The sequence below is a fragment of the Sorex fumeus genome, unplaced genomic scaffold (assembly GCF_029834395.1).
Source record: "Sorex fumeus unplaced genomic scaffold, SorFum_2.1 ptg000094l, whole genome shotgun sequence".
Taxonomy (NCBI): domain Eukaryota; kingdom Metazoa; phylum Chordata; class Mammalia; order Eulipotyphla; family Soricidae; genus Sorex; species Sorex fumeus.
The window spans coordinates 5,976,632-6,000,396 of NW_026606151.1; the positions used below are offsets into that span (position 1 = coordinate 5,976,632).

Below are 23,765 nucleotides of genomic sequence, written 5' to 3' on the forward strand. Positions count from 1 at the left end.
CGCTGTGCTATCTCTACAGCCCCAGGAAATTATTTTTAACTGTTCTCTCCTTCATATTATACACCTGGGAGCACATTCATTTAAAAAAATAATAATGATAATCTGCTTTTGTTAAAAAAAAAATACTGCATGCCTTTATGCTTGCCAGGATACCAGGTTTGCAAAAGAGAACATATAAAACCTAAATTATTTTGTACCCTTTACTCGTGAAGATATTTTTGTACTTGGTTTCACTAAATTCTGGTCTTTCTCGTGTTTTTCAGGTAGTTTATTTAAAACTCGGTGTACCTCTTGTGGAGTCGTGGCTGAGAATTATAAGAGTCCGATTTGTCCAGCATTAGCAGGAAAAGGGTAATTGTACTACACTCTAGACTACGCGTATTCTATTTTTCTAAGTTAGACATAGGTGCAAGAAAGTGGATCATTAGCGAGATCCACATGGATATTTATGAGGAATAAGACTATATACAAACAATAGGATTAAAGAAATATTTTGCTTGCAATTTACAACATTAAGAGAAAACAACAGAATATCTATACAATATGGTCTTATTTGTACTTAAGCTCACACACATGTTGTTGTATCTTTAGGTAAATGATAAAAACAGAAGAAAATAGATAAAATGTTAATGGTGATTACTAACCATGGGGGATTGTGGGTATGTGTGATTTCTTCCTTAATTCCCCCCAGCATTCCTGTGATGAACATATCCTATTATTAGGGGTAAAATGAAGAGTCAACAGAATACTGAGAAAAATTCTCTCTGGTCATGTTAGATCAGTATCAATCATACAAGTAAGAGACTACTATGAGGTGTCTGCAGGAGGTTTCAATCCTGATGACGGAGAGCATGAAAAGAACATGAGAAGGGAATAGGAAGTGAAAGAGAATAGGAAGTAGGAAGTGGGCTTCCTATTCCTTTACACCACCAGTGTCCTGAGGGAACACTACCGGGAGGGAATCAGCGTCCGTCTTCCCTGCAAATCAGCAGGTGTAGATTGATTCTGTACCACAAGCTACCAAGCAAACCCACAGATGTATGCCTGGACTGCTCCCGTGACATTCTTTCTTTTCTAATATTTTCACTTCAGGGCCCCAGACCCCGATGCCCAGGATGCCCGGATTCCAGTTGAGAATCTTCCCCGGTGGGTAAAAAAAAAAAAAAAAAAAAATCTCTGATGTTCCATAATGAAACACAAAAGTCAGGAATTAAAATACATCTGGGGGCTGGAGCAATAGCACAGCGGGCAGGGTGTTTGCCTTGTACGCGGCTGACCCGGGTTCGATTCCCAGCATCCCATATAGTCCCCCGAGCACCGCTAGGAGTCATTCATGAGTGCAGAGCCAGGAGTAAGCCCTGTGTATCGCCGGGTATGACCCAAAAAGAAAAAAATTGGGGACTATGCCTCTCAAATGCACACGCGGCCTGCTGGACCCATAGTCCAAGGACAGAGGGTGACCTCAGAGTTGAGGGTCTGCTGCTTCCCTGCATCTTCCACCTCTGTGCAGAAGATGAATTGAGAGAAGTGTCTAGATGGGTTGGGTTCCAGCTGCCATTTCAGTGCCTCTGAGACATAGAGACTGCACCCTGGAACTGGTCCAGAAATGTCAGCTGCCATCAGATTTATTCTTCTTTCTTCTCCTCGGTGCTGTTAATTCAGAGGACAGAGGCCTATAGAACCAATCAGTTTCTTTAAAAAAAAAACTTTTGGGGTGTTTCGGGACCATACCTAGTGATGCTTAGGCAGCACCTATGTTTGTATATAGCTAGTCTTATGCAGTGCTGGGAATTAACCCAAAGGCTTCCTCTTGCAAAGCATGTACCCCAGTCCTCAGAGGCATCTCCAGCACCCACACAGAAATTTTTATAGATTAAAAACAAAACCCTAGGAAGATTTTCATGCACATTTTTGGAAACCAGATATTAAGGCAAACAGCACTTCCAAGTGTTTCCTAGTGCATTAATTCCATGTGACATTGCTTGAAAAAAGCTGTTAATGGCTTACTCTTCAAGCCCGTGTTCTCCATGGAACATAGATCTCACTTGCTTCTCTCTTCTTAGCTTCTTTTTTTTCTATGCTTCTTTGCTTGCCTATTTCCATACTGCAGAAGCCCGTGTTCTTTCTTCTTGAACTTCTCTTTCTTGAGCTTCTCTTTCTCTCCACTCATACCTTTCTTAATAAGTCTCCATAAAAACTTATCTTGCTTCAGGGCCAGAGCGATAGTACAGCAGGTAGAGTATTTGCCTTGCGCGCGGTCAACCTGAATTCGGTCCCTGGCATCCCATATGGTCCCCCAGCACTGCCAGGAGTAATTCCTGAGTGCAAAGCCAGGAGTAAGTCCTGAGCATCGCTGGGTGTGACCCAAAAAGCAAAGCAAAACAAAACAAAACAAAAACAAACTATCTTTCTTGCTTCACAAAAAAAAAAAAAGAAAGAAAGAAAGAAAGAAAGAAAAGTAGAAGAAAGAAGGAATGAAAGCTGTGATGTGCTCATAGGAAAAAAATATTTTATTTCAGGCAGTTTTTCTCAAAGAATTTAACAGACTAAAGTTCAAGAAGACTCTCTAAAAAAATACGCATATATTGAACATGTCAATGGATTGTTTAATCACAGCATTTTAAAACATTTCCTAAAGATTTTCTTCTTTCTTTTTTTCTTTTTGTTCTTTGGCCACACTCGGTGGTGCTCAGGGGTTACTCCTGGCTCCGCGCTCAGGAATAGCTCCTGAGAGGGTTTGGGGAACCATGTGTGTGCCAGGCCAGCTGTGTGGAACCTACCCGCTGTACTATCCTCTGTTCCCTCCTGAGGGTTTTCATAGCTTCTGACCTGCAAGAGCAGGCAACAGGCTGGGTAAACACCCCCTTCCTCACAGGTGCGAAGAGGCCGGCTGCGGGGGCTTGCTGCGGCCTCACGTCGTGTGGTTTGGTGAAAATTTGGATCCGGTTGTTCTGGAAGCAGTTGACACAGAACTGGCCCTCTGTGACTTGTGCCTCGTGGTAAGCCTACTCTACTTGTTTGTTTGGTTTTTTTTTTGTAACTCTCAGACTGGGGTAAGATTGTTCCCCCTCCCTGTTCTTCCCTCCTCCTCCCTCTCTCTCTCTCTCTCTCTCTCTCTCTCTCTCTTCCTTTTTCCCCCTAAGATGTGTGTTGTGAGGTGCTGGAGTATCTGGCCTCTACAAAGTCTAGGAAGGAATGAAAAACAATAGATCTTGGGAGCTGGAATGATAGTACAGCGGGTAGGGCATTTGCCTTGCATGCTGCTGACCCAGGTTCAATCTCCAGCATCCTATATGGTCCCCTGAGCACAGCCAGGAGTGATAGGAGTGATTCCTGAGTTCATGAGCCAGGAGTAGCCCCTGTGCCTCGCCAGTGTGATCCAAAAAGCTAAAAAACAGGAAAAAAAAAAAAGAATAGATCTTAAACTGTGAAACAATGCAGCACTATTCTATGCTTCTTAAAGCTGCCCTCTATCCCCTCACAAGAAACAATGAAAAGTGCATGTGATTGGTTCTGAGACTAACACATGCTTATAATCTAATTGATAAAATAATAAAAGTACGTAACAAAGAGGAAGTTAGGAATATTAGGAGTTTGGCAATTGCACCACCAAGTGTTTTGGTGCTAGGACTGAGGTGTGCGAACTCTGGGCCCAGGGTGAGCTGCCTGTCTGGGGAAATAACATTCAACTGGATCATGACCTTTCCCCTTCTGTATTTTATCAGGAGATTTTCACATTGTCATGGCAGGCTGGGGTTTTGTTAGATTCATATGAAGAAAACATCCATCAAAAAGAATAAACGTCCAAATTGAGCAGTGATTATCTTGGGGTCATTGGGTTGTGAGCAACATGCATATGTATTTTTATTATCTAACTTAAATTAAAAGAGGAGGAGCGAGAATATGGCTTATATGCATCACTTAAAGAAACAGAAACAAAAATAAAGATAGTTCAATGGGGAGGGCATTTGCCTTGTACGTGGCTGACCTGGGTTCAATCTCCCAAACAATATGTATGGTCCCCTGAGTACCGCCAGGCGTCATTCCTGGGTGCAGAGACAGGAGTAACCCTTGAACATTGCTGGCTGTGACACAAAAGCCCCCCCCCCCCAAAAAAAAATCCAAAACAAAAAAATAAAGCAAGAAAAAACCAAAAAGGTGTGAAACAGAAATATAAATAAAGCAACCCCCATGGGTGATGTTTGAGCCAATCTATTCACCTCCACTCCCCCTACTTGCATGGCATGTGAAAAGTCAGAGCCCAGGTCTCTCTGGTGCTGGCCAGCGGGTCGCATCAGGACACCCGCTTGTCCTTTGCACCCTCTTCAGCTGTCCTCGAGGCTGCAGCCACCAGCAGGCCGGGGTTCAGGTGAGTTTCCTGGAGCACGTTTCTTCTCCCCAGAGTTTGCTCACTGCCCGTTTCCATGCGTTTGTTTTCCAGGTAGGGACGTCCTCGGTGGTTTATCCTGCTGCCATGTTTGCCCCCCAGGTGTCGGCCCGCGGAGTGCCCGTGGCTGAATTTAACACGGAAGTTACCCCAGCCACTGACAGATTCAGGTACCCGGAGGACCATGGGGGGAGGAGGAAGGTGATGGCGAGTGTGTCTGGTCACTTGGATGGATTTTGCTGGCTTTCTAATTTAAAAAAAAAAAAGATATTTTCTGTTCTCCTACGTGGTTGGAAATTGCTTTGAAGGAAGAGAAGAGTGTGAGCTGGAGGCTTAGAAGACTGTCCTTTATGGAGGCTGCGCTGTCAGGCTCTTGGGGGCCATGCCTGGGAGTGCTCAGGGCTTCCTCCTGGCTCTGTACTCAGGGATCACTCCTGGCATGCTCGGAGGACCTAATAGGGTGCTGGGGATAGAACCCGGTCAACTACATATGACAAGCACCTTGCCCGCTGTTCTTTCTCTAGCCAGGATTTAGGGAATTTTTTTTTAGAAGATTTTTTTTTAAACAGTTTTATAATGTAATGCTATTTGAATACATTTTTTTTAATTGATTCACCGTGAGGTCATGATCACGATCACCATCACGATCATCCTGTTGTTCGTCGATTGCCTCGAGCAGGCACCAGTAATGTCTCCTTCGTCCCAACCCTGAGATTTTAAAAAGTGCCACATTCAAGGCTCTTTCAGGCTTAGGAGAATGAGACCCATCATTGTTACTGGTATTTGGCATATTGGGTACGCCACGGGGAGTTTGCCAGACTCTGCTGTGTGGGCAGGTTACATTCAGTAACCTGCCAGGTTGTCCAAAGTAGGAACGAGATAATAAGATGTCGCACTTGGGGCGGGGAGGGAAACTCATCTTATTATCACCGTGAGGTACACTAACAAAACTTTCATGTTTGAGCTTCGATCATGCAGTCATCAAATACCCATCCCTTCACCAGAGGCCGTTTTCCACCACCAAAATCTCCAGTTTCCACCATCCCCCCCCACAACCAACTTTCACACCTCTCCCTGTCTGTATGGCAGATAATTTGCACAATACTCTCTTTTCTCTACTTTAGTTACCGTCAATATTTCGAGACCAGTCGCACTGCCCCTCATATCTGCCAAAAATGCCATGCTAGACAATGTGTGATGTATTATTTGTTATGAATACAATATAATGTCACACGGCTGCTCTAGGGATTCTAAACTTTTAATAATTAGGATCTGGAAAGATTGCTGCAGCAAGTTGCTCGGGTCCGAGGTTCATTTGTGTGTTTCTGGTTCGTGGCCGTGTGGGAGCTTAAGTAGACGGTGACCGGATATGGCGTCATCTCGGAGTCCCATGGGGTGGGGGGAAGGAGAAGGGCCCACTCCTCCTCTGTCCTGTTAGACTTGGGATTTGCCTCCACTGCCACTCGGACCTGGAGCTTCTCGCTGACTTCTAGAAAATGGTGGCCGTCAGGGCTCTTAGAGGGCAGGCGGAGGAAGATCTTTTTTGAGTCTTGCTGCTTTGCTTTCATGGGTATTTGTTTATTTATTTGTCTTATTTAGCCTATTAATCTCTTTGGCTGTTTTGTAGGGGAACACCTAGGGTAGAGTCCAGTGCCTCATACACTGCTAAGTCATATATACCCCCTGCTGATATGAATGTCTTCTTTCTTTCTTTCTTTCTTTCTTTCTTTCTTTCTTTCTTTCTTTCTTTCTTTCTCTTTTTTGGGGTCACACCTGGCAATTCTCAGTGGTTCCTCCTGACTTCGCACTCAGGAATTACTCCTGTCCATGCTCGGGGGACAAGATGGGATGCTGGGAATCAAATCCAGGTCAGCCGTGTGCACGGCAAATGCCCTCCCTGCTGTGCTATCGCTCTAGCCCTTGTGTTGCATTTTCTCATCTCTTCTTTTATGGGGACCCATCTGGTGGTGCTCAGGGGTGCTGTGTGGTGCTAGGGATCAAATCCAAGGTGAGCATGTATGGAAACTCCTGAGCTATCTCCTGGCCCTTCCCGAGGTTGAATGCAAGGTTTAGTAGCAGCCGGGAACGACCCTGGTGCTCATCAGGGAGCCAGAGAGCCTGAGCACCTTCCAGCCCAGGGCCTGCTCCCTTTCCTGACTGCTCTGTGCTGTCGCTTACCTTTTGGGGTCCATCAACTGTCCTCACCTTTGTTTGCTTTTCACGTGGACGTTTTATCACTTGCTTTTATCTCAGAAGTTCTTGTCAGTCTCGTGAACTCCTATCTAGGGCGAGAGTATGAGTAGCTCAGAAGCAAATAGGAATCGACAGAATACTTCTTGTTGTGGTTTAAATCAGAGGTTTTCACCTCCCCTGCATACTGAGGTGCCCGGAGGCCATGGGGTGCCGAGGATCAAAGCCGAGGCCCCGGGCACAACAGATTCAATGCTGTGAGCCTTTGTCGCAGCCCATCAGCTGCCCACATCAGATCGTGCCAACATGAGATGCCACCAGGAGATGCTGCTGGCATTGGTGTGCAGTGTAGATATTGATCTCAGTCTTTACTGGAATTAAGAACAAGAAATGCCTCAGACCTGCAGGGACTTTGAAGGTGATTCCGCTCAGCTCTGCTCTGGTGCTTGGCTTTTGTCCTCCATCTCTCTGGGTCTCTCGTCAGCCACAGCCTCTGTTCCTGGTCGCATAGTTCATCTCTGCATAAGTGGCAGAGGCTGGGACTCAGAGAACCCCAAAATGTTGTTGGATGGAAGAGAGAAGACCCACCCCGTGTCCACGGGCTTGGCTGCTCAATGCCGCTGTCTTGGCAAGTTGCCTCCAAACTGTCCTTGGGTGTGTCCAGTCGCTGTCAAAATTGCAGCTCACTTTCCCGAGATAAACAAGGTCACTCTGACATGCCTATGAAGATGGAAGGGATTCAAAATACCCAAATCAAAAAGGGAGGGGAGTGGAGAACTCACAATATGAAAATGACCAGCTTGAGAACTCGCTCCGTTCTGGGGAAACGGCCTGCAAATTCCTGAGATGTCAGACTTTGCTTTTTTGCTTTCTGGAGATGCCTAAGCCCGAGTTCTCACTTGAATACACAGCTCTCAGGTTTTGCTCCCTACATTGCCCAAATAAACTCGGAGAGAAGAAGGGAGGGAGGGAAGGAGGGAGGGAGGGAGGGAGAAAAAACTTGCTACAAAGTTATAGTAGTAAAGGCCTGAGGGAGTACAGTTGGTGGGGCACTTGCCTTGCATATGGCCAACCTGGGTTTGATTCCTGGTACTGTATATGGTTTTTCAAGTCCCACCAGGCGTGATCCCTGAGCACAAAGTCAGGAGTAAGTCCTGAGCACCACTGAGTGCGGCTGAGAAACAAAAGAAAACAAAAATGTAGCAGCACAAACATATAGCCAATCTATTAAAAGTCAGTTGTTTCCTAACTTCTCCACTGAGAAATGAACATTATGCCTCTAATATATATTGTGGCACGTTTGCTTATCTACTGCACTAGTGAGCATCATTACAAGTAATACCAGAGCCCAGTTAACTTTAACATATTGTCTGCTTGAAAGAGCATCAGAAAATTTCAAGAGTGGAACAGATAGACTCTCTAGGGCAGTAAATAAGCTACATGCCCAATCCCGTTCTTATTTTTTTTTTAATTTCACTTAATCACTTAACTTCCCGTTAGTCGTCGATTTGCTCGAGCGGGCGCCAGTAACGTCTCCATTTGTCCCTGTCGCGTGCTAGTGTAGCTCAATGGCATCTCTTCGCTCCGGGAACATGGAGGGCCTCAAACCGATCGTTCATGACCTTGACAAAGAAGTCTGACCATCTGGTAGGTGGGCGGCCACGCGGTCTCTTGACATCCCGTGGAATCCAATCAGTAACAGCTCTAGTCCAACGGTCGTCTTTAAATCTCATTACGTGACCAGCCCATCTGATTTTCGACACCTTGGCATATGAGACAGCGTCCCTGATCCTTGATCGTCGACGGATGTCAGAACTCCGGATTCGTTCTCTCATTTGAGTGAAACGTGATATTCCAAGCATAGCTCTTTCTATTCTTCTTTGGGAGACCTGAATGGCATTCTCATCTTGTTTGCGTAGGGCCCAGGTCTCTGAGGCATATGTTAAAGCAGGAAGAACAGTGGAATCAAAGAGATGTGCCCGGAGCCGGAGGTTCTTCGTCCTCTTAGCTATTTCTTCGACGTTCTTGAAGGCGTTCCAAGCCGCTCTCTTCCTCCTGCGCAGCTCGGGTGCCAGGTCATTTGTCATGTTGACCTCTCGACCTAGGTACACATAGCTGTTGCATTCAGAGATGGTCGTTCCATTGAGAGCGAATGGGGCGTCAGGAACAAGGCTGTTTCTCATAAACATTGTCTTCGTAAGATTCAGCTGTAGTCCTACCTTTCCACACTCACGGTCAAAGTCGGCCAGCATTTGTGCCGCTTGGCTGATGTTTGGTGTTATTAAAACAATGTCATCAGCAAAGCGGAGGTGGTGTAGTTGCCGACCATCTATCTTCACTCCCATTCCTTCCCATTCCAGTCGTCGCATGATGTTCTCGAGGGTGGCACTGAAGAGTTTTGGTGAAATGGTATCACCCTGCCGCACCCCTCTCTTGACATCAACGATCACTTCTTTGTAGAATGGTGAGATCCTGGTAGTGAATCCGCAATACAGCTCACGGAGGATCCTGATGTATTGGGCTTGAATGCCCTGATTGGCTAGGGCTTCAATGACCGCTTCTGTCTCAACAGAATCAAAGGCCTTCTTTAAATCAATGAACGTTAAGCAGAGCGGCATCTTGAACTCCCGAGAAACCTCAATGAGTTTGGTTATCGTGTGGATATGGTCGATGGTGCTGAATCCTTTGCGGAACCCTGCTTGCTCACATGGTTGTCCTTCATCTAGTGTTCTGCCAATCCTATTCAGGATGACTCGAGTGAACAACTTGTAGATGACAGACAATAGGCAGATCGGGCGATAGTTGCCAATGTCATGGATGTCTCCCTTCTTGAACAGTAGTACGGTCCTGCTGGTTTTCCATTGAGATGGAACCTTGCATTCAGACAGGTAGCGAGTGAAGAGCCGAGCCAGTGTATTGATGAGTACTGACGGCAGGTTCTTCAGGTGTTCAGGTCTGACCTTGTCTGGGCCGGGTGCTGTTTGCTTCTTTACTGACGAAATGGCGTGTCGGATTTCGGAAGGGAGAACGTTGGGAACGACATACCCATCCTGTGGAATTTGGTATGTCGGCAAGTGGACATGGCTATCGAAGAGATTTGAGTAGAAGTCATGGATAATCTTCTCCATTGCCGTTCTGGAGGATGTGATGGATCCATCAGGACGTCGGAGGGCAGTCATCTTGGTCTTATAGTTGGCGAAGGACAGGCGGGCGTTACGAATACTTTTCCCGGCTTCTGCCGCATCTACCAGTACTTCTGCTCTTCTCTCTTTGAGGTCTTCCTTGATCGCATCTCTGCACTGCTTTGCAAGCTCGGACGTTAGCTTGCGGTTGCCTGAGGCATGCGCCAAACCACGCTGGCGAATTAGCTCAAGAGTTTTCGAAGATAGGCGACTTTTTGTGGCTATCTCTCTCTTGGCGTTCCTCGCACATTCATGGAGGTGCTGAACCAGTCGATCGTATTCCTCGTCAATGTTGTCAACAATGGCATCTTCCCATGTTGCCGCAATAGTACCAAAGAGTTCCCAGTTGGTGGTCATTCCGGGAGTTCTCTTTTTGAACTTTGCAGCCCTTTCTCCCCGCTCTGTGAAGTAGAATTTTGCACGAAGGAGACGGTGGTCCGATCCCGTTCGAAATTTTGGGACAACAGCGACATCAGTCAGGCAAAACCGTCGATTGAATATGATGTGGTCTATTTCGTTGTGGAATCGTCCACCGGGAGACTCCCATGTCCATCGTTTAGATTCTGCCTTCTGGAACTGTGAGTTACCATGAATGGTCTTGGTCGACATGATGAACTCAGACAGTCTCTCACCCTGTTCGTTCCATTCTAGGCCATGGGTTCCGATGTGAAGTTCTTCAGCTGATCTTCTCGGTCCTATCTTGGCATTAAAATCACCCACAATGATCTTGTAGAAGGTGTGGTCTTCTTTATAGAACTTCTCTAGCTCCATGTAGAACTTCTCGATTTCTCTTTCATCATAATGAGATGTTGGTGCGTAGACAACGAAGATAGAAACTGCAGGCAGTGAGCCACATCTATTCAAATGTAAACATCCGATTCGGGTTGTTAGGCATTCAAATGAATCAATGCTCTTGGCCAAGTTTGTGTTGACAAGGACACCGACGCCTCCAACACCTCTTTTATCGCATGTTCCGAGGAACAATTCTTCTCCAGTGTCGAAAACGGCATGGTGAGATTCGTGTCTTCTTGTCTCGGTCAGACCAATGATGTCGTACTTGATCATTCGTGCTTGTACCATCAGGTCCTCGATGGATGCATCTGATGCTAGCGTACGTGCATTGAAAGTACAGACGATCATTTTTGTCTTCCTTCGTTGTGGCAGCCTAGGTCGGCCTTGAGATTTTGTCGGCCTCTCCTTTCTCATCCTTCTCAGTGCTGCCATGTCGGTGAAGCCTTCAGGGTCAGGTGAATGAGACCAGTTGTAGTTACTGGTTTTGGCATATCGAATACACAGCGGATAGCTTGCCAGGCTCTTCCGTGCGGGCGGAATACTCTCGGATTTTTTAATTTAATTGACTTTTTTTTACAAAGTTGTTTATGATGAATTGTTACAGACATTTAATATTCCATCACCAATTCCACCACTATTGTACCTTCCTACCACCATTATCTCCAATTTTCCCATTACGGAGCAATAGCACAGCGGTTATCGCGTTTGCCTTGCATGCGGCCAACCAGGCTGACCTGAGTTTGATTCCTCCGCCCCTCTCAGAGAGCCCGGAAAGCTCCCAAGAGTATCTCACCCACACGGCAGAGCCTGGCAAGCTCCCCATGGTATATTCCATATGCCAAACACAGTAACAACAAGTCTCACAATGGAGACATTACTGGGTCCGCTTGAGCAAACTGATGAACAACGGGAGGACAGTACAGTGCTATACCCCTTAAACCAGCCCCCATAGCAGGTCATCAGTCATTTATTCTATATTGCTTGTTATAAATGATGTGCTAAAAGAATGAACAAAAAGTGTTTCCTAAGAAGAAATAGTGAAGATTTATTCTATCTCACCCTGGAGCCATTAAGCCCTTGTGTAAGAGATCACTAAAATGTTGTTACAGTTTAAGCCTACTGTGTTGATATTTTGTTAATCGAGATTGGATGCCTTCTACATTACATCCCATCCAATTTGGTGTGTTACTCCTGGCTTATCAGTGTTGGAGAGTTTGAGATATCACTCCAGGAAGTCCAAAATTTTTAACGGGGTGATGATACAGCTCGAGTCGAATTTTTAACTGGGTGGCAGCTTGGGGCCATGTGTGTGACTGCAGAAGCTTCCGGGGGTACTGGGAGATGCAGGAAGGTAGCCCATCCCCAACTCCGTGAAAGTCTGGAGATTTCAGTCACAAACCCACATACTTGAGTTTTTCAACAGATTAATTTCTAGACGAGGCTCGTCCCAAGCATTGGAGTTCAGCTGGGAGCATGATAGCAATTGTGGAGTGTGGAGGCCTTTTGACTATGTTTGGGCGGGTGTTGGGCTCACCTGCCCCACTCCGGGGTGCCCTGGACAACTCAAGCCTTGTGTGGGATCCAGAAGAATCTCTCCCAGTTCCATTCTTCTTATAAGGTCTACCTTCATCTCTTTCACTGAGTATAACAAATTAAAACATAGTGTCATTGTAGGCAAGTAAGAAAATTTAGGGTACGGAAAGAGAAGAGAATAAAACTCAGAGTGATGGGACTAAGGAGACTGTACAGCAATTAGGGCACTTGCCAACCTTGGTTTGAATCCTGGTGCCACTATGGTTTCCCAGGCCCCACCAGGCATGAGCAGTTGAGTTCAGAGCCAGGAATAAGCCTAAAACTCGAGTGTTTCTAAGACTTAGATCAAGAGGGTGAAGGCCCAGAGGCAATAGAACCTGAGAACTGGTCTGCAGAACTCGGCTTACCCTGGTGGGGGAATGAGGCTAGACCTGAGAGGAGCCTCTCTGGTGGAGGTTGTGGTGCTGGAATATTCTCTTCATGGAACCCTGTCATTACAGCATTGTAAAATCATGGCGCCTAAACTGAAAATGTTTAAAAACACATTTTTAATGTATTTGTTTGGGCCTCACCCACCCAGCAGCGCTCAGGGTACCATGTGGGCGACTGCCAATTGAACCCAGGTCAGTCGCATGCAAGGCAAGTGCCCCTACCTCTGTACTGTCTCCGGCCCCTAACTTATTTTCATTTTAAGGAAGGAAATGACCACCCCTGTCCCTGGTAGCCTGTTGAAATGTGAAGTCTGTGTTGCCTCCTAGGAACTTGCAGCCTGCGTTGGAAACTCAACTCTCACAGGAATCCTTAGCCCTGGCACAACTTGTTCAGATTCTTTGCCCCAAGTCTCATTTAGCTATGAAGTCATTGCCTCCTACTGAAGCATATTAATATTTTCAAGGTGTTAAATGCATTCTGTTTCATTGTTGTCATTTTTTTTTTTTTTTGCCTTCCACATGGTTCTCTGGGATGATGTCTGATGGATGAGTAGTGTTAGATAACTCATGGTTCCAGGCATGCTTGCACCAGGCTTCCAGAGTTGGCCCTTCCAGAAGGGCCCGAGGTCTGCAAGGCTCTGTGCTGGAGATTGCGTCCAGCTGGAGGCTGACGGGCAGGGCCATCCAGGCCCCTGCTAACGCCATGTGGCGTTCATCTGTGAGTTCCTCTCAGCTGCAGCATCCCGTTGAATTCTCTAGATGCTAAGTGCCTTCTCTGTAGCAGACACTGTTCCAGGTGTTCAGGATAGGCTCTGTCACTCAACGGAAAAATTATCAGAATTTACACTTCTTATTCATTTCAATGATTAGAAACATATTTTAAGTTTTCAAAATTTTTATTTAAGTAAATAAAATTTAAATAAAATAAATAAAATTTAAATAAATTTAAATAAAACTGTACTTTTATTTAAGTACAGTTATTTTAGATCTATATTTAGACATGGTTTATTTGGGGCTGGAGTGATAGCAAAGCAGGTAGGGCATTTGCCTTGCATGTGGCCGACCTGGGTTCGATTCCTAGCATCCCATATGGTCCCCCGAGCTCCGCCAGGAGTAATTCCTGAGTGCAGAGCCAGGAGTAATCCCTGAGCATTGCTGGATGTGACCCAAAAAGCAAAAAAAAAAAAAAAAAAAAAAGTTTTATTTGAATTTATTTTAAAATAAAATTCAAGAGATTGTTTCTTAATTATTGTATTCAAAGTGAAATTATTCCCTTAAATTTTATTTTCAATTTGTTTTGAAAAGAAATGATTCATTCACCCGCTGATCATTGAAATATCATTAATGAATTATTAACATTTGTTCTGTCACTCAATAGAACAGTCTCCCATATGCAGGCGACAGAGCTTGAGGCCTCTGAGAAGGCAACGCAGTCTTGGGGACAAAGCAGAGGAAGAGTCTGGTGGGAAAGACAGGCTGGAGGCTTCCCCTGGGTGGCCAGAGAGAAGCCGCAAGGCAGAAGAGACTGAGTAGTCTCGCAGGCACAGGCTGACGAGATGATCAGGGCTGAGAGCTTGGCGGACACTCGGGCCCTCTGGAGTGAAGGCCCCAATGGGAAACAGCTCTCCTGGGAAGTCTGAGGGCAGTGGAGGTCATCGAGGGAATGGAAAGACAGGACGTGACTGAGGTGATCAAGAAGGGAAGGAGGGACCCTAGTGTGTGGGGAGTAATGGGGCTGGGAGGTAACGCCCCTAGAGGCAACCAACTTGCAGTAGCATTGAAGAGTCTAAGCTCAAAAAATCAGTGATTGGGGCTGGAGCAATAGCACAGCGGGTAGGGAGTTTATCTTGCATGCAGCCGACCCAGGTTTGATTCCCAGCATCCCATATAGTCCCCTGAGCACCGCCAGGAGTAATTCCTGAGTTTAGAGCGAGGAGTAACTCTTGAGCATTACTGGGTGTGACCCAAAGAGGAAAAAAAAAGAGAATCATAAACTAGGACCTTAGACACTTTAACTATTTGACTATTATTTGTTGCATCAATGTGGGGGTGTTTGGTTTGGTTTTGGATTAAGAGCTAAAGTCCTTTTTTTTTCAATAGGGATTTATTGAAGCTTACCTTTCTTCCCTAAACTATCCTCAGAATCCTTCAGGTGTTCCCAGATGTTCTTGAAGAGAAAAAAATCACCCTAGCCCTTATTTTATTATCTTTTTAATTTTTAAATTTTGTTTTTATATTCGGCCCCACGACCTCTAATCATTCGCTTTACCAGATAAAACTGTGTGGGTGGTTATTGGAGAGCGCCAGCTATCCTAAGGGAAACTTCGGAGGGAACCAGCTACTAGATGGTTCGACAAGTCTTTCACCCCTTTACCCAGGTCGGACGACCGATTTGCATGTCAGGACTGCTACGGACCTCCACCAGCGTTTCCTATGGCTTTGCCCTGCCTAGGCATAGCACAGCTGAGTGATAGCACAGCTTGTAGGTTGTTTGCCTTGCAAGCAGCCGACCCGGGTTCGATTCCTCCGTCCCTCTTGGAGAGCCCAGCAAGCTACCGAGAGTGTCCTGCCCGCACGGCAAAGCCTGGCAAGCTGCCCGTGACATTTTCAATATGCCAAAAACAGTAACAAGTCTCACAATGAAGATGTTACTGGTGCCTGCATCGAGCAAATCAATGAACAGTAGGAGGACAGTGCTACAGCGCTTTTTTATAAAGTTGTTCCTAATAATTGATTACATTCAGTATTTCAACAACCAATCTCACCACCAAAGCACCTTCCCACCACCATTATTTTGAAGTGTCCCACCACCACTCAAGCCTGCCCCACAGGCAGATGCTAGATAATTTATTCTGTGTTGGTTTTTATGAATAGTATAAAATGTCTTGTAAGGGTCTATCTCACAGTGATTCAACAAAAAAGAAAAAAAGTATTGAATGCTCCTGGGATCATAAAAATTTAAATAATTGGGGTCCGGGGCTATCCCTGCAGGGGGCTGCTGGGTTCTGAGATTCATTTGTGAGTCTCTGGATCATGGTTGTTAATGTGCTTAAATAGCACCCAGAGGCAGTTTGTGGGTGTGACAGCCAGAACCTTGGAAGGGCTGGGAGAAGGGAAGGGATAGCCCAGTTCTGTTCTGTTCTTTTCTTTTCTTTCCTTTTTAAATTTTTATTAGTGAAACAACCTGGACAACCTGGCAGGCTACGGAATGTAACCTGCGGCAGAGTCTGGTGAACTCCCCGTGGTGTACCCAATATGCCAAATACAGTAACAATGATGGGTCTCATTCTCCTAACCCTGAAAGAGCCTTGAATGTGGCACTTTTCAGAATCTCAGGGCTAGGACGAAGGAGATGTTACTGGTGCCTGCTCAAGGCAATCGACGAACAACAGGATGATCGTGATTATGATCATGAGTAAGTGAAACACCATGAGGTACAGTTGTATACTTACAAATTTTTGTGCTGGGGTTTCAATTATACAATGATCGAACACCCATCCCTCCACCAGTGCCCATTTTCCACCACCACTGATCCCAGTATTCCTCCCATCCCCCATCCCTCCCATCCCACCCTACCTCTGTGGCAGGGCATTCCCTTTTGTTTTCTCTCTCCTTTTGGGTGCTGTGGTTTGCAAAACAGGCATTGAGTGGCAATCATGTTCGGTCTATAGTCTACTTTCAGCATGCTTCTCCCATCCTGGGAGGATCCTCCCCACACTCTTTATTCGGTGCTCCCTTCTCTATCTGAGCTGCCTTTTCCCCTAGCATGTGCGGCTGGCCTTCAAGCCATGGAGTGAACTTCCTGGTACTTATCTTGACTATTCTTGGGTGTTAGTCTCCTATTTTGTTACTTCATGTTCCCCAGATGAATGCAATCTTTCTATTTCTGTCCCTTTCTTTCTGACTCATTTCTCTTAGCATGATACTTTCCATGTAGTACCACTTGTATGTAAATTTCATGACTTCATCTTTTTTTTTTTTTTGCTTTTTGGGTCATACCCAGAGATGCACAGGGGTTATTCCTAGCTCATGCACTCAGGAATTACTTCTGGCAGTGCTCGGGGGACCATATGGGATGCTGGGAATCAAACCTGGGTCAGCCATGTTGGCTGTGTGCAAGGCAAACGCCCTACCCGCTGTGCTATCGCTCCAGCCCCGACTTCATCTATTCTAACAGCTACATAGTACTCCATTGTGTAGATGTACCAAAGTTTGTTTAACCAGTCATCTGTTCTTGGGCACTCAGTTTTTTTTTTCCAGATTCTTGCTATTGTAAACAGTGCTGCAATGAACAAACAAGTGCAGATGTCACTTTGACTATACTTTTTTGCCTCTCTGGGATATATTCCCAGGAGTGGTATTGAGACAACCAGGTCTGGTGTTTTCAGTCACTGGTCCCGCACACCGGGATTTTCCAGTGGATTTAATGTCTTGCGTGGGGTTGGGGGTGGGGCAGGACAAGTGTGTAAAGATCGGCCGTGAGGGTGGCGGCGATTGGTTTCTGGATGTTTGGGGCTGCCCGGGTTCATCAGGTGGAGAGAGAGGATGCCTGCTCCCATCTGAGGTGCCCCAGTAAAATCAGCCCACTTCATGGTCTGGGGCCATCCCTGCAGCGAGCTGCTCGGTTCCGAGATTCATTTGTGAGTCTCTCGCCCTTATTGTAGAAAACAAGAAAATAAGATGTTTATTTAACAGTGATCTAGAGGAATCTTTCATTTGGTGTGGGAAGGGGGGCAGGTGTCACCCCATCATTGCTCAGGGCTCTGTGCCAAGGGATACTCCTGACGGTTCTCTGGGAACCATGTGGTACAAGGGATTGAACCTGGGTTGACTGTGTGCAAGGCATGCCCTCCCCACTGTACTATCTCTCCAGCCCTTTGGCTGAATCTTATAATCAAGAAATCTTGGTAGGGGTAGAGGCTGGAGTGATCGTGCGGTGGGCAGGGTGCTGTCCTTGCATGTGACTGACCCGGGTTTGATCCCATATCGCCCTCTGAGCCTGCTGTGATTCCTGAGTACAGAGCCAGGAGTAACCCCTGAGCATTCCTGGCTGTGACCCTCCTAAACAAAAAACTAGAAAAAGAAATCTTGGGAAGCACTGCAGTCCAACTCCTGGTTTGTGTATATTTTCAGTTTTTGTTTATCTCTTTCTGTTTTTGCTCGAGCGGGCCCAGTAACGTCTCCATTGGAGACTTTGTTGTTACTGTGTCTGGCATATCAAATACGTCACGGGGAGCTTGCCAGGCTCTGCCGTGTGGGCGAGATACTCTCGGTACCTTTCTGTTTTTGAAGAGGAATAGACCCCCCCCCCCTTTTTTCAGGGGTCCCAGGGCCTACTCCTGGTTACCTGTCCAGTGGTATGGGGTTCAAAGCTGGGTCCCAAGGATGCGGTGTTGCATGGGCCCAGGGCTGGTGGGCATCACTGAGGCCACCCTGGTGGACCAGCAATACACCAGGCTGGTGCTGGGGACCAAACCTGGGCCTGGCACATGCGCCGTGTTCTCCCTGGCCCCTTCTTTTTCATTTCTTTTCAACTGGAGCAAAAAAACTTAAGCAAAGCACCTTGTGAGGCCGGCTAGTCTTTCCACCTACACTTCATTTAACAGAATTATTTTTAGTGAGTCATTTTGTCTTCCCAAAGTGTTCAACTCATTTTAGAAATCGCCCTCGGTTAGCAGCTGTATTTCTCGCAGTTTATTACTTCATTTTAAATCAAGTTGGAGAACTGCATTAGGCTCTAAAAGTGGCCTGAACGTCTGTGGGAATAAACACAGTAACCAGGAAGGGCAGAGGTAAAGGATGTGGTGATTGGAAGAAGAGGGGGGGTTGGTCACACTTTTTTTTTTCAGTTTTGAGCCACGCCTGGCAGTGTGGGGGGACCACCCACTACTGGGTATCAGACCCGAACGAAAGCATGCAGAGTGCCCAGCTCTCTCCCCATGTTCTTGTACCCCTTCCACAGTTTTTCACATTATTTTCATCAAGATGGTTAAAGTGGATTGGAAACAAAAAGAGGACGTTTTAAAATGCAACCATTGGGCTGGAGTCATAGCACAGCGGGCAGGGCGTTTGCCTTGCACGCCGCCAACCTGGTTCAATTCCCAGCATCCCATATGGTCCCCTGAGCACTGCCAGGAGTAATTCCTGAGTGCATGAGCCAGGAGTAAACGTGTGCATCACCAGGTGTGACCCAAAAAGCAAAAAAAGAAAAGAAAAAAAAATACAACCCTCGTTAGGCTTTAAAGACCAACCCCTGTCTGGTCTGATGTGATGTCATCGATTGATCCGCCATTCACACCAGATATCAGTGCCCTTGTAGGGGTGGGCCCTTCCTGCTGTCTCTTCCCCCCCCCCCCCCTTTGGACTTGTCGTTCCATTGTGTGTTCCCACAAATATTTAGACAGCTGTCATGTTTTTGTGTTTGAAGATCTTCTGTGGATTACCTGATTAACATCCCCACAGCAAAATACCATGCGAGAGGCTTCATCGTTTTTTCAATTTCCCTATAATTTTAAAGATATTCTACTAAGAGATTATTGGGGTTGGAACACCGCTGCAGTAAGGGGCTGCACATAGTGGCTGAGAACAACAGACGGCTCGTTGTGATCAGAGTTCCATAAAAGTGAAAGCTCGGGGTCGGAGCGATAGTGCAGTAGGTAGGGTGCTTGCCTTGCCTTGCTTACAGCCGACCCAGGTTCAAGCTCCAGCATCCCCTAGGATCCCCTGAGACTGCCAGGATTGATATCTGAGCATAGAGCCAGGAGTGAGCCCTGAGCACTGCCAGGTGGCCCTCAAACCAAAACTAAAAGTGAAAATTCTTGGAAATTCTTGGAATTTGATTGAAAATCACTGGCAATTCTTCACCTCAGTAGATGCGCAACACTTGAGTGTCCAGATTGATCCTTGCGTCCTCCTGGCCGAGTCATGGGCACTTCAGGAGTTGGCCTGAATTTAGCCCAGTTCTAGGCTGCAGTGGGCAGAAGCAAATGTGGAGTCTAGGTCAGCCTAAGAGAAAGCGGGAAAGAAAATGGAGGGCATGAGAGGACTGGGAGCATGGTGGGGTTCAGGCGAAACTGGAAGGGTTGGACAGACCCAGCACTGCCAGGGAAGTGGAAGGTGGAGCGAGGCCAGCTGGCAGTGCAGACAAGGGCCTGTTGCCTTGGCAACCACGGAGAGAGGCAATGCCCGATGCCCACGACACATTGGGTCTCTGAAGCTCTGCTTCCGGTTTAGGAATCTGGCCTGCATCATTCAGTTCTCTCTCTCTCTCTCTCTCTCTCTCTCTCTCTCTCTCCCTCCCTCTCTCTCTCTCTCTAATTCAAGCAGATTTATTTTTTAATTGAATCACTGTGAGATACACAGTTACAAAGTTGTTCATGATTGGGTTTCAGTCACATAATGTTCCAACACCTGTCCCTTCACCAGTGTACATTCTCACCACCAATGACCAATGTCCCCAGTTTCCTTCCCATGCCCCTTCCCTGGCCTCTATGGCAAGCATTTCTCCTCCTTCTCTTGCTCCTCCTCCTCCTCCTCCTCCTCCTCCCCATCGCCCTCCCCCTCCCCTATTCCCATCCCTTTCTTTTCTTTTCTCCTTTTTTTTTTTTTTGCTTTTTGGGTCACACCTGGCAATGCACAGGGGTTACTCCTGGCTCTGCACTCAGGAATTACTCCTGGCGGCGTTCGGGGGACCATATGGGATTCTGGGAATGGAACCCGGGTCGGCTGCATGCAAGGCAAATGCCCTACCTGCTGTGCTATCACTCCAGCCCCACCCCTCTCTTTCTGTCTCAGGCTCTCTTTTCTTTCTCTCTCTCTCTCTCTCTCTCTCTCTCTCTCTCTCTCTCTCTCTCTCTCTCTCTCTCTCTCTCCTTTTGGGCATTATGGTTTGCAAGACAGTTATGAAAGGTTATCATATCTACTTTCAACATCTTACTTCCTTTCAACACTCAGTTCCTGTCCAATGTGACCGTTTTCCAACTATTATTGTCATACTGGTCCCTTCTCTGTCTTAACTGCCCTTCGCCCCCAATAGCTGTCGCAAGCTTCCAACCACTGACCGATTTTTATCTCTTTTTCAGTTTCCCTCATCCCTCGCGCGAGGGGCGGGGGGTTGGGGGTGGTGCTTCTTGGGGTCCCACACCTGGATGTGGTGCCTTAGTAATCACACACTCTCGTTGTGGCCTTGGGGATGCCAAACAGTTGAGTCACTGGAGCTCTGGGCCTGGTGTCCTGCAAGGCAGCTGCTCTGCTCTGAGACGTCCCTGGGTTAGCAGGGGCCGAGACCCTCCTGACACAGGGATTGTTTCATTCCTTTTTTGTGTTTGTTTGTTTATTTTTTGAACCACATCCGGCATTGCTAAGGACTTTACTTCCTGACTCTGTGCTCAGGGATCACTCCTGGCAGTGATGGAAAACCAGGATAGGCTTCATTTAAGGCAAGCACCTTACTGACAGCATTATCTCTCGGACCCATCATTCCGTTTTGTTTTTTTTAGCCGTAACATTATTTTATTGAGGTAAAAAAGTTTACAAGTTTCTGTATTAAAGATTTATTTTATTTTTTAGAAATTTTTATTAGTGAAACACCATGAGGTACAGTTGTAGGCTTACAAATTTTTGTGCTGGGTTTCAGTTATACAATGATCCAGTACCCATCCCTCCACCAGTGTCCCACCCCCACCCGCTGTGCTATCGCTCCAGCCCCTCCCCTGTAACCCTCCCTTTTACCTTCCCCTATAACCCTCTCCTTTAACCTTCCCCCCAAATCTTCCCCCTATAGCCATCTCCCTCAAACTTATCCCTATAATCCCCCACAACCCTCCCCCTATAACCCTCCCCTTTCATGATCACGATCACGATCATCCTGTTGTTCCTCGATTGCCTCGAGCAGGCCCCAGTAACGTCTCCTTCGTCCTATCCCTGAGATTTTTATTTTATTTTATTTTTTTAAATTTATTTTTGGGTCACACCCGGCAATGCACAGGGGCTACTCCTGGCTCTGCACTCAGGAATTACTCCTGGCGGTGCTCGGGGGACCATATGGGATGCTGGGAATCGAACCTGGATTGGCCGCGTGCAAGGCAAACGCCTTACCTGCTGTGCTATCACTCCAGCCCCGCCCTGAGATTTTTAAAAAGTGCCATATTCAAGGCTCTTTCAGGCTTAGAAGAATGAGACCCATCATTGTTACTGGTATTTGGCATATTGGGTACGCCACGGGGAGTTTTCCAGACTCTGCTGTGAGGGCAGTTTACACTCGGTAGCCTGCCAGGTTGTCCAAAGTAGGAATGAGATAAAAAGATGCTTCCAGGAGTTAAGATTTATAGTCTCTGGGTCTTGGCCGTTGATGGGATTACACGGGGCCAGGAGGCCAGTTGGTAGGTGTGACCCCTGCCTACTGGAAAATGGAGGATCTGGGTGGAGGATGCTCAGCCCTGATCTGAGCAGGCTTGGAGATCTCAGCCCCGGGACCCGCATGCCTTTGTTCCTCTGCGGGTACCTTCATGCGTGTGGAGAGTGGTCTCAGCATGGTTGTGGCTGGTTCTGGAGGTCTTCGGCTGCCAGAGCTCTGCTCAGGGCAGGGAGGGAAACTCAACCCGCCGCCCTTCAAGAGGCCCTGGCGAGGACAGCCAGGCACGGGGGCAGGAGACTCTGCCTTCCCCCTCCCCTTTACCCTTCCCTATAACCCTCCCCTGAAACCCTCCCTGTAACCCTCCCCTGTAACCCTCCCTTTCAATGTAGTGTATAGAGTTCTTTCTTTAAACTTCGAATTCCAATCACGAGTTTGTCTATACAGTCACAAAACATATTGATGGTTCTGTCTCCCTTCATCCCTTAAAATAAAGTTCTAATGTATTGCACATAAATTCCAGGCAATTTCTTTTGGAAGTTCCCTTTCATAATGGCCAATCCATGGCGAAGTATCCATATCTTGAGTTGTCGGACCCAAGCAGAGGTGGAAGCATCTGGTCCACCAGCCAAAATTGTGTGGTGCGTGATGGGACAGACGAGTGTGTTTCTCATTGGCTGCCTGCAGCTCAGCTGCCTGCAATTTATAACCCATGAATGATGTCCAGATGGCTCCTGGCATTAAAAAAAAAAAAAAAGGTTTCCAATCCTGCAACTAGGCAAAAATATTAACAACACCACGTTTGTGGGTTTGGATTTCCTGTGGTGTCACTAAGACACGTGTGTCTTGCTGAAGTAATAACATTCACTCCGCACGGAACTCAGCTGTATTGTGCTTCTGTTCCAGGTTTCATTTCCAGGGGCCCTGCGGTACAACTCTCCCAGAAGCCCTTGCTCCTCATGAAAGTGAAACAGCTTCTTAACTGGTCCTGGGAAGGAAGAGGTACTTGGGCCCCAGTACTGGACCCCAGAGGAATCCTGTGGAGAACAAGCTAAATATCGGAAGGTCTGAAGAACTGCCTGATTCACTGGCCGAAATCCAATCCTGTTGATAAGTGATATGGGGCCTCGAATGGAACCCGGGGCAGCTAGATCTCTCTGGCCCACCGCCCCCCCCCTTTTTTTTTTTAAAGAAATAGAGAAGACACATACATTTTGGGCTGTGTGTACAAGTCACATCTCTTAATACATCACAAGGACTTTTTTTCTTTGGTGCCCATACCTGGCAGTGCTTAGGGCTAAATCCTGGTTCTGTGCTCATGGTTCACTCCTGGTGGTTGATGTGAACAACAAATGACTTGTTGTGATTAAGATTCCATTGAAGTGAGGCCTCGGGCTGGAGCAATAGTACAGCAGACAGGGCTCTCTTGCCTTGCACGCAGTCAACCTGGGTCCAGTCCCTAGCACCCCAAATGGTCCCCTGAGCTTTCAGGAGTGATTCCTGAGTGCAAAGCCAGGAGTAAGCTCTGAGCACTGCTGGTGTGACCTCAAAACAACACCGAAGACCTGGAGGTAAACTTGGGGATGTAAAATATCCTTCACTTTCAATAGGTTTGCGGTCAGGCATCTGGAGGTTAACCATGCACGTGTAACCCATGTTTGCCGCGATGAAAGGCAGCGTACTATCTGAGTCTGATTTTATTTTGATTTTGTAATTTCTCTCTGACCAAGGTCCAGATAGCTCTGGCTGTTCTGGGCAGTTCCTCCCATCCGTACCTTTGGTTCCAGTAGCATTTTTAGGTTTTGTGTTTCATCATCTCGTTATTTCATTGTCCATAAATTAGCAGTGGATTGTAAGTCAGAGAAGATAGGAAGGAGAATCAGAAATACAAAATACGA

At 46.7% G+C, this 23,765-nt stretch overlaps 1 protein-coding gene across 1 annotated transcript in view; it reads left to right on the forward strand.

Annotated features, from left to right (window-relative positions):
- The window catches only part of SIRT5 (sirtuin 5), a 44,710-nt gene extending 21,685 nt beyond the window's left edge, over window positions 1-23,025 (forward strand). The window contains exons 5-9 of the mRNA XM_056132407.1: window positions 264-351; window positions 1,093-1,146; window positions 2,876-2,999; window positions 4,442-4,557; window positions 22,774-23,025. Coding sequence (XP_055988382.1) covers window positions 264-351; window positions 1,093-1,146; window positions 2,876-2,999; window positions 4,442-4,557; window positions 22,774-22,849 — 458 coding nt within the window. The 3' untranslated portion in view covers window positions 22,850-23,025. The remainder of the gene's footprint in view (window positions 1-263; window positions 352-1,092; window positions 1,147-2,875; window positions 3,000-4,441; window positions 4,558-22,773) is intronic.
- The last annotated feature ends 740 nt before the right edge of the window (window positions 23,026-23,765 follow it).